This window comes from Neomonachus schauinslandi, chromosome 6 (genome assembly GCF_002201575.2).
Source record: "Neomonachus schauinslandi chromosome 6, ASM220157v2, whole genome shotgun sequence".
NCBI classification, from domain to species: domain Eukaryota; kingdom Metazoa; phylum Chordata; class Mammalia; order Carnivora; family Phocidae; genus Neomonachus; species Neomonachus schauinslandi.
In genome coordinates this window covers 47,402,064-47,412,174 of record NC_058408.1, presented here as the reverse complement: position 1 = coordinate 47,412,174, position 10,111 = coordinate 47,402,064, and the positions used below count along the sequence as shown (strand labels likewise).

At 42.5% G+C, this 10,111-nt stretch overlaps 1 protein-coding gene across 4 annotated transcripts in view; it reads left to right on the top strand.

Moving 5' to 3' along the window:
* Window positions 1-2,886: 2,886 nt before the first annotated feature.
* Window positions 2,887-10,111, top strand: part of TDRD5 (tudor domain containing 5) — a 101,128-nt gene continuing 93,903 nt past the window's right edge. For 2 of the 4 annotated variants that reach the window (XM_021682601.1, XM_021682598.1), the window contains exons 1-3: window positions 2,887-3,118; window positions 3,877-4,284; window positions 6,241-6,431. In XM_021682601.1, coding sequence (XP_021538276.1) covers window positions 2,887-3,118; window positions 3,877-4,284; window positions 6,241-6,431 — 831 coding nt within the window. Of the gene's footprint in view, window positions 3,119-3,876; window positions 4,285-6,228; window positions 6,432-10,111 lie in introns of all 4 variants that reach the window. The other 2 variants (XM_021682600.1, XM_021682599.1) reach the window with 2 other exon arrangements.

Genomic DNA, 10,111 nt, shown 5'->3' with positions numbered 1-10,111 from the left:
ATCCTGTGGTTATGTACGCTACTTGCCAAGTGAAGAGCTGGAATAGGAATCTGAGTAACTGACAGAATTCCTGCGCTGGCACTTTCACTCACTGAGCAAGGGCTCTTCTGGTAGGAAACACCAAGTGGAGGGCAAAATAATACCTTAAAAGCACTATCACATACCAGGAGAATTGCAGAGGTGAGTGTCCCCATCAGAGGTGTGAAGGATGCCAGTGTGATTATTCCCACCTCATTCCCATTCACTTCCCAGGTTATATACCACAAAAGTCAGTGCATTATTGGAAACCCAAGCAAGTGATGACTCCAATTGCAGCTACTCTTACAATGGGGTCTCCTTACCCAAGTAACTCAAACAGCCCCTGACACTTGGTTTGCACGTTATTGGTCTGGGATTTAGCTCCAGAATATCGTTTTAAAGATCTCCTTTTACACATTATGCCCTGATACCTTTCTAGATTCAGTCATAAGTTTTCTGTTTTTATTGACTATCCCTCTTTGTTCTATCTTTGTTCATGTCTGTATATCCATTTCTTCACTTTAAAGTGGGGATCATAATTGTATCTCAGAATAACTGGGAAGAAAATTAGATAATCTTTGTGAAGAGCATCGAGTCAGTGCTCAATATGTGGTAGCTGTTATCTCAGATAATTGGGGATGAGAATCTGGGATCCTTTTTTCAACTCATTCATTTTGCAGGAGTCATTCTCAAGTTACTTAGTGAGCTGATAAGCTTTCTGAATCTTACATGTCTACCGATGTTTTTTCTTTTTCTGCATGTAATGCTGATTTGGCTAGATAAAGGATTCCAGTTTCAGCTTTGAGGATAGTGCTCCATTGAAAAATCCAATGGCAATCTCAGGTTCATTGCTTTATAGGTAACCTCTTTCTATATAAAATCTCTTGATTCCCTTTCTCCTAGGCTTTGTCTAGGATGGGATCTTTTTTTATTAGTTATTCTAAGGACTCAGTGGGCCCTTCTAATCTGAAATGTGTTTTTCTTCACATCTGGGACATTTTCCTTCTTTTTAAACTCCCAAACCTCACCACCATTCTTTCTGATTCATTTTTCACCTCTCATCACTTTCCTTTTTGTTGCCTTGTCCATTCTACTATAAACCCATAAATCTTTCCTATGATGTGTCTTTCAGGGATTACTCAATATACCTGGCTCATTGATGGAACATATTTTTCCCAGAGCTTTTTTGGATTTAACATGTCATGGAATTTTAGATGGAAAATAAAGTACAGGCGTGTGCACAGGTTTTCTTAATTCAGATTCCTTGGTTGTTTTGGTTTGTCGTGTTCCTTTAATTAGACTGTACATATTGAGGTCTTTATACCATTCCTATTCTGTACCTCTTAAGCTTTTTTCTGGTTTTCAAGGACTTTAGAAAATTGGCTCATTCTCCCTATCCAGTAAACACATCCCCAGGTTATTTCTTCAAATACATTCTCTTCTTTAGTTTCCCAGCTCGTTTGTCTCCAGTGGCACCTGGAAGGTTCTTCACATTCATTCAAGAAGCTCTCCGCGCCCCGCCTGCTCTCTTCCGGGAGCCCAAGTTGCATCTGGCTCTGCAGTGATTCTCCACCAAGCTTCAGGATCGCCTGTAATTTTACCCCAACAGCGTTAGGCTTGCTGAAACAGAATCTCTGCGGATCAGACCTGGGTATCATTCGGGTATCATTCTCTCCCCCCCCGCCCCCGCCCCCAACTTCAATAAGCTCCACAGGTGATTCTGAGGCACACCCAAGTTCAGAACCTCGAGGCCGCCTTCCCCCCTCCTCCTGCCTGCGCATCGCTAGGGCGGACGGCCCCCTGTCCTCGCCCCTACCCGGCCGGGGAGGTGGTCGGAGAGGTTCTCGAACCGCAGCCCCACCTCGCGTCTCCCAGCCACGTCGGAGGAGGTAGGCGCCGGCGATCCCCCGAGGGAGCCAACGCTGCCCGAGAGACCGGTCTGGCGGCCCCGCGCCGCCCGGTCCCCCAGCCCCGACCCCCGGGCGACCGGCCCTGCCCAACCGTCCCACCGGCCGCGCGCCCCCGGGGCTGGACCGCGGCGCCGGGTCGCCCGCCGCCCGCCCTCGGGCACTGGTGCGCAGGCGCGCGGGCGCCTTGGCGCTGCTCCTTGTCGGCGGCTGGGCGGGAGAACCCCTTTGACTGTCCCGGCCCGCAACGGCAGCGCCCGCGCTGTGGGCGACACGGGTGAGGGGCGGCGCGCCACCTGCCTGCCGCCCGCCGGCCTTCCACCCCGCGGCGTGGGCAGTCGGGGTCGCGGGAAGGAGAGCTGCTCACACCTCCTGGGGCGGGGAGAGACGTTGGGGGCGGGGAGGGGACCCCTTGGCCCCGGCAAAGAGGAGGTCGTTGACTTGGGTAAGAGGAAGCGGGCGGCCTCCCAGTCGGTCTGGGCCGGAGCAGGTACGCTGGTGCGAGGTCTTCACCTGAGCCCTCTCCGTGGGCTGGGGAAGGCGGTATTGCGTTTGCCTCCTTCCCGGGCCTTTTCCCAGCGTCGACGAGGGATGCTGTCTGATGCGAAGTTTGCGGTGTAGACTAAGACCCCAAACAAACCCTTGTTAATGCTTCAACAAAACAAAACACAAAACCCAACGAGCCCGGAACTTGGGACTTTGCACACATTAGCCAGGGGCGGTGATTTCTCAGGCGTGCAGCTTAACACAGGTTGAGATTTAGAGTTTGAATTGTGTGAGGGCTTTGCGAAATGCAGCGTTTCAGAGAACCCTCACGGTTTTGCTTCTGCTTTATCACCTTTAGAACTCGCTTCTTGGTTGTTTATATTCCACTATTGATCCTTTTAACACCTCCCGCCCAACTTGGGTTTGTTTGCTTTTCTCATGAGCCATGTTTCTATCTTAAATCCGGTAAGGTGCAATGTCTGAACAAGAGCGTGTACAGGAATGCCTGAGGAAAGAAATAAGGTCACTTCTCATTTCCACCAAAGATGGTTTGACCCCACAGCAGTTGGAAAAGGAGTACCTTTGGATGGTTGGCAGCCATTTGCCACTCCGAATCCTTGGCTATAGGTCAACTATGGAGCTGGTGTTGGACATGCCTGATGTTGTCACTGTCTGCCCCTGTGGGGATGGTACTGTAATATTGAAAGGTAAGCTTAAGATTTAAGATCTATAAGCTAAGCAATAATGATTACTTAGGAAGGAATTATTCTAGCAAATAAATAGGTGATAGGGATTAAGGGGTGCACTTGTGATGAGCACCGGGTGATGCATGGTGTTGAATCACTATACTGTACACCTGAAACTAATATAACACTGGATTTAACTGGAATTGAAATAAAAACTTAAAAGGAATTGTTATAGCAGTTATCCTGCATATAGCAATTATCCTGCATCCCAGTGAGGGGATTTTAATATTTTGAGGGGGAGAGGGTTCATGGTTACCTTTGAGGTTGTGGGAAGAGTGAAAGCTTTAGCAAAATCAAGAAATCTTTCCCCAGAAAAAGGTGCATTCACAAAAACTACAGTTTACATATGATTTCAGATTGCACCTTAAATTGGCAGAAGCATAACAATGGGAATTTTAAATTATAAACTCATGTTTTAAATTTCATGAAACAAACATTGCAGGGAAGTTTGTTCATCTTGAGAGTTTCAGGTATTTCAGCAGTCAGCGGTAATGCTAAATACTGGGATTTATCTTTTTGTTTTCATCCTCTGGTAGAGGAGCTAACAAGTGGTTGTAAAGTACAAGAAATGGAGGAACCAAGGGTTCATGTTTATAATGCTACCTAGATACACAGCTCCTTGGAGAGTTAAGAATTGTCTATATAACCACAGATGCAAAGGATAAAGAAAGGAGTTAAGTTTTCACCTAAATATGATTTCTTTTTTCACACCTCCTTAGCCATTCCAGATGAATCCACCAAAGGAATAGCAAGTTTGGTTGCAAAACAGAAGAGCAGCCATAAGGTTCGAAACTCCGAGCAGAAGGGAAGGGCCAGTGTTTGCTCTGGGCCAAGCTCCCGTCGGCGAGTACCTTACCGAGGAAGGGTACCCCCCATTCTTCCAGCTGTTGTGAAGAGTGAGTTGAAAGACCTCTTGGCCTTATCTCCTGTTCTCCTTTCTGATTTTGAGAAGGCATTTGTCAGACGATTTGGACGTTCATTCCAGTATGTGCAGTATGGATTCCTCTCTATGTTTGAAGTGCTTAATGCTGCTTCGGATGTCATTTCTGTAGAGCAGACCAGAGCAGGTTCTTTGTTGATGCTAAAGAAGAGCGTATCAGAGGAAAAGCAGAGAGGATGGCCAACAGGTAAGCATGCGAGCATTAGTCACTGTATTATGGGTTAGCAGAATTTGGAGCAGTCCTGGCAGCTATGGAAGTGTGTAATGTCTCAGCTCCCAGAGTTTGTCAAAAGGTGCATCCTGGCGCTCCCACTTGCTGGCTGAGTGATCTCAAGCAAGTTACTTAAAACATCTAAGTCTTAGGTTCCTCCTCTAGAATAGGAATAATAATACTTGCCTCTTGGAGTTGTGCTGAGGATTAAATGAGATGAACTCCGAAAAGTGCCTCGCATTTAGTAAGCTTATGATAAGTGGTAGCTATTACTATAAAAACACAAGATCTGCTTTCTCTGGAGCACTGTAAATGAACATGAGTCCTGTGTGTTCATGTAAAGCTATAACGTGGGAAATGAAGAGATTAAAAAAAATACTGGTCACATTTGCCATCTAATTTTTGGTGGCACAGATCTTTGATAACCTAGCAAGCACTGCAGTAATTTATGTAGTGTAACGATAACCACCTTATTTAGCGTTTTACCTTGGATTCTCATTGCCACACCATAGAAGGGTGAATAACCCAATCTTAGAGATAAGGAAAAGAAAGCTCAGGAAAGTTAAATGACTTTTCCAAAGTTGCATGACTAGGAAAGTGTTACAGCCAGGGTTTGATACTCAGCTCTTAATACTCTTCAGTGCTTTTTTACCCAATCGTTGTCCCTCTTGTTTTTGTTTTTTTAATGTATATATTTATTGAAGTATAGTTGACACACAATGATCCATTATTTTCAGGTGTACAACATAGTGATTTGACAACTTTGTACGTATGCTGTGCTCACCACAGTGTAGCTACCACATTATTACAATATCATTGACTGTAGTCCCTATGCTGTGCCTTTCGTCCCTGAATCACTGTCTCAAAGTCTCAGAAGACCAATGTGATCATTTGTATAGTGCCTCACTAGATCCTTGACAGTACAGAATCTATACTCTGAGCGTATTTGGAGAATTTCTATGCCTATTTCAGTGATTTTTCTTTTTCTCTAAAATCTGTATTTAGAGTAATGTAGGTGAAACCATGAGAAAGTCCCAAGTGTAGAAACCAATACTTAAACTATGATAGGAAGTATAATTTGATGAAGATATCCTAGGGTGTTTACATGCTCTGGTCAGGGAAGACTGCAGGGGCCAGTGAGTATTCTTGAGTTGCTCAAACTTAGGGAGACAAACTCATCATGCTGTTAAACTTATAAGAGGTTGACTTGTATAAAGCAGTTTGCCAACTTATTGAATGGGGGGAGCGATATTCCTTCCCAGTGATTGGATTGTTCATGTTTCCCATCTGTGGACCCTTCATCCTGTCATCAAGATACTTTGGAAACAATTTGCGCGTGTGTGTGTGTGCGCGCGCTTGATCTTATGGTAAAGAGCTAGGCTATAACGAAGTCTAGTGATAAATCGTTCGTGTTGTACATCAACATATATCTCTCCAGTGGTATTTTCCTCCTACAAATCTTGAAGAAAAAAATCTCTACTCTAGAATATCCTTTATTCTGTAGCTTTTTTATCCCCCTTTCTTGCTCCCATACTACTAGGTGATTGTCTGGTTTGAGAAGCATAATTTTAAGCAGACTCCTTATTTGGAGGCTTTTTGACGTAAACAGGATACAGCTTTTTAGGTTTTTACCTATTGAAACCTGCCTCTTTGTAATTATATTCAGGTGGCCTTAAGTGGAATTTTTAGGTAGCCCCAACCTTTTCAGTAACACACTTAATGATCCCTTGGTTTTCGTCTATAGATGACCAGAATCTCTTCCATTGTATGTAGATTTTATTTGGCAATATGAAAACATAAGCTTACTTTCCTTAATTGTTATTTCAGAGTTGAGGGCAGTTAGGTCACAGTAGCCTCTATAGATAACCACTGGAAAATAAAGTAGAAATCGTTAGTGACAACTTTTCTCTGTTCTTTTATTCACAAAAGGAGGGAAAATGTTTACTCAGCCTTTTAGAATGAAGCAGGGGTCGTACTCCACAGGCTCCCCAGTTGCAAAGGCCCGCTTTTTACAGCCCACTTCAAACATGGAACTACCGAGGCAAATATTGAACGTGGAAAAGACTTTTAAGTCGAATGCAGTAGAGACTTCAAGGCTGAATCACACTGAAAAATTAAACCAGGTAAGAGATCTGATTTTGGAGATATAAATACACCAAAAATGTGTTTAAATTCAGTATTTATTACTTAGAACTGATGGAAAAGCTTACCTTTTAAAATTAAAGTCATTTCGTATTTGAGCATTTTCTATGGTTGTGTTGATTATTAGCTAGTAAGAGGTGGCGCTGGGAAAAAAGTACAATTTTATCAGTTCCTATGGTTTCTTTGACAGGTTTCCCCTGCTATTCGAAAGTAAAGTGTTCCTAGGAAAGCTTTTCTTAAGTTGAACTGGTATAAAGCAAGGAAACAGTTACCATTAATTTATATGGAAATTATTTTGAACATTCCCAGACCCTCAAAATAATCTCTAGTGGGCATTTCTGATACCTTAAGACACATCTTGCTAATGGTTTTTCTGATACCTTAGGACTTATCTTGGTAATTGACACACAAAATAAATAAATGGAGATAAAGCACAGCATCAAGCCACCATAGCTTGATGCTGAATGAAGTTCTTGGGGAAGGAGGTTGGCGGTGCCTCTCCAGCTGCTCAGAGTGCACATAGCCCCTGTAACCACTCATTGCAAAACAAATGCTGGATGCTGTTTTCACTTCTGAAAATCCTCTTTCGATTTCTTTGAATTAGCAAAACAAGAACTAACCCTAGATCCTTCATAAAAGCAAAGGGGCATAGCATGAACTTTTGAAAAGCAAGGGGTACCTGTACTTTCTGCAGATGACCCTCAAATCTCTCTAGTTCCAGCTTCTCACCAAAGTCCTAGAAGTATATTTGCAACTTACCTCGTGGATATCTTCACTCGAATGGCTGGCCTGAGCACTACAGTGCTGGTATTTTTTTGACTATGTATACACTGAAGGATTTTTCAACAAAAGCTACTAGAATATAACCAAGAAAGGCCTGGTTAAATTAGCAAGATAACAACTTTTTTTTGCATTAAAAATTAATTATATTTTATTTAAATTCAATTAACACAGTGTATTAGTTTCAGAGATAGAGTTCAGTGACTCATCAGTTGTATATAACAGCCAGTGCTCATTACATCATGTGCCCTCCTTAATGCCCATCACCCAGTTACCCCATCCCCCAACCACTCCCCTCCAGCAACCCTCAGTTTGTTTTCTATAGTTAAGAGTCTCTTAGGGTTTGTCTCCCTCTCTGATTTCGATTTGTTTTATTTTTCCCTCCCTTCCTCTATGCTCCTCTGTCTTGTTTCTCAAATTCCACATATGAGTGAAATCATAGGATAATTGTCTTTCTCTGACTGACTTATTTTGCCTACCATAATACCCTCTAGTTCCATCCATGTCCTTGCAAATGGCAAGATTTCATTTTTGTGATGGCTGAGTAATAGTCCATTGTATATATATACCACATCATCTTTGTCAGTTTATCTGTTGTTGGACATCTGGGCTCTTTCCATAGTTTGGCTATTGTGGACACTGCTGCTATAAACATTGGGGTGCAGGTGCCCCTTCGGTCACTATGTTTGTACCTTTGGGGTAAATACTCAGTTAGTGCAATTGCTGGGTCATAGGGTAGCTCTATTTTCAACTTTTTGAGGAACCTCCATACTGTTTTCTAGATTGGTTTCACCAGCTTGCATTCCCATCAACAGTGTAAGAGGGTTCCCCTTTTTCCACCCTCTTGCCAACATCTGTCATTTCCTGACTTGTTAATTTTAGCCATGTTCAATGGTGTGAGGTGGTATCTCATTGAGGTTTTGATTTGTATTTCCCTGATGCCAAGTGATGTTGAGCACTTTTTCATGTGTCGGCCATTTGTGTGTCTTCTTTGGAGAAATGCCCATTTCTTAACTGGATTATTTATTTTTTGGGTGTTGAGTTTGATAAGTTCCTCATAGATTTTGGATACTAACCCTTTATCTGATGAGACATTTGCAGATATCTTCTCCCATCCTGTCAGTTGTCTTTTTTTTTTTTTTTTTAAAGATTTTATTTATTTGACAGAGACACAGTGAGAGAGAGAACACAGCAGAGGGAGTGGGAGAGGGAGAAACAGGACTCCCACCGAGCAGGGAGCCCGATGCGGGGCTTGATCCCAGGACCCAGGGATCATGACCTGAGCTGAAGGCAGATGCTTAATGACAGCCACCTAGGCGCCCGTCAGTTGTCTTTTGTTTTTGTTGACTGTTTCCTTTGCCTTGCAAAAGTTTTTTATCTTGATGAAATCCCAGTAGTTCATTTTTGCCCTTGTTTCCCTTGCCTTTGGAGACCTATCTAGCCAGAAGTTGCTGTGACTGAGGTCACAGAGTTTGCTGCCTATGTTCTCCACTAGGATTTTGATGGACTCCTGTCTCACATTGAGGTCTTTATCCATTTTGAGTCTATCTTTGTATATGATGTGAGAGAATGGTCCAGTTTCATTCTTCTGCATATGGCTCTCTAATTTTTTCAGCACCATTTATTGAAGAGACTGTCTTTTTTCCATTGGACATTCTTTCCTGCTTTGTCAAAGATTAGTTGACTATAGAGTTAAGGGTCCATTTCTGGGCTCTCTATTCTGTTCCATTGATCTATGTGCCTGTTTTTGTGCCAGTACCATACTGTCTTGGTGATGACAGCTTTGTAATAGAGCTTGAAGTCTGGAATTGTGATGCCACCAGTTTTTGTTTTTTTTTTTCAACATTCCTTTGGCTATTTGGGGTCTTTTCTGGTTCCATACAAATTTTAGGATTATTTGTTCCAGCTCTGTGAAAAAAGTCAATGGTATTTTGATAGGGATTGCATTGAATGTGTAGATTGCTTTAGGTAGCCTAGACATTTTAACAATATTTGTTCTTCCAATTCATGAGCGTAGAACGTTTTTCCATTTCTTTGTGTCTTCCTCAATTTCTTTCATGAGTATTCTATAGTTTTCTGAGTACAGATCCTTTGCCTCTTTGGTAAGGTTTATTCCTCAGTATCTTTTGGTTTTGGGTGCAATTGTAAATGGGATCGATTCCTTAATTTTTCTTTCTTCTGTCTCATTGTTAGTGTATAGAAGTGCAACTGATTTCTGTGCATTGATTTTATATCCTGCCACTTTGCTGAATTCCTGTATGAGTTCTAGCAATTTTGGGGTGGAGTCTTTGGGTTTTCCATATAGAGTATCATGTCATCTGCAGAGTAAGAGTTTGACAACTTCTTTGCCTATTCACATACCTTTTATTTCTTTTTATTGTCTGTTTGTGAGGCTAGGACTTCTATGTTGAACAACAGTGGTAATAGTGGACATCCCTGCCGTGTTCCTGACCTTAGGGGAAAAGCTCTCAGTTTTCCCCCAATGAGAATGATATTTGCTGTGGGCTTTTTGTAGATGGCTTTTATGCTATTGATATATGTTCCCTCTATCCCTACACTGGAGAGTTTTAATCAAGAAAGGATGCTGTACTTTGTCAAATGCTTTTTCTGCATCTGTTGAGAGGATCATATGGTTCTTGTCCTTTCTTTTATTGTGGGGTGTGTCACATTGATTGATTTGCAAATGTTGAACCACCCTTGCAGCCCAGGAATAACTTTCATTTAGTCGTGGTGAATAATCCTTTTAATGTACTATTGGATCCTATTGGCTGGTATCTTGGTGAGAATTTTGGCATCCCATGTTAATCAGGGATATTGGTCTGTAATTCTCCTTTTTGGTGGGGTCTTTGGTTTTGGAATCAAGGTCATGCTGGCCTCATAG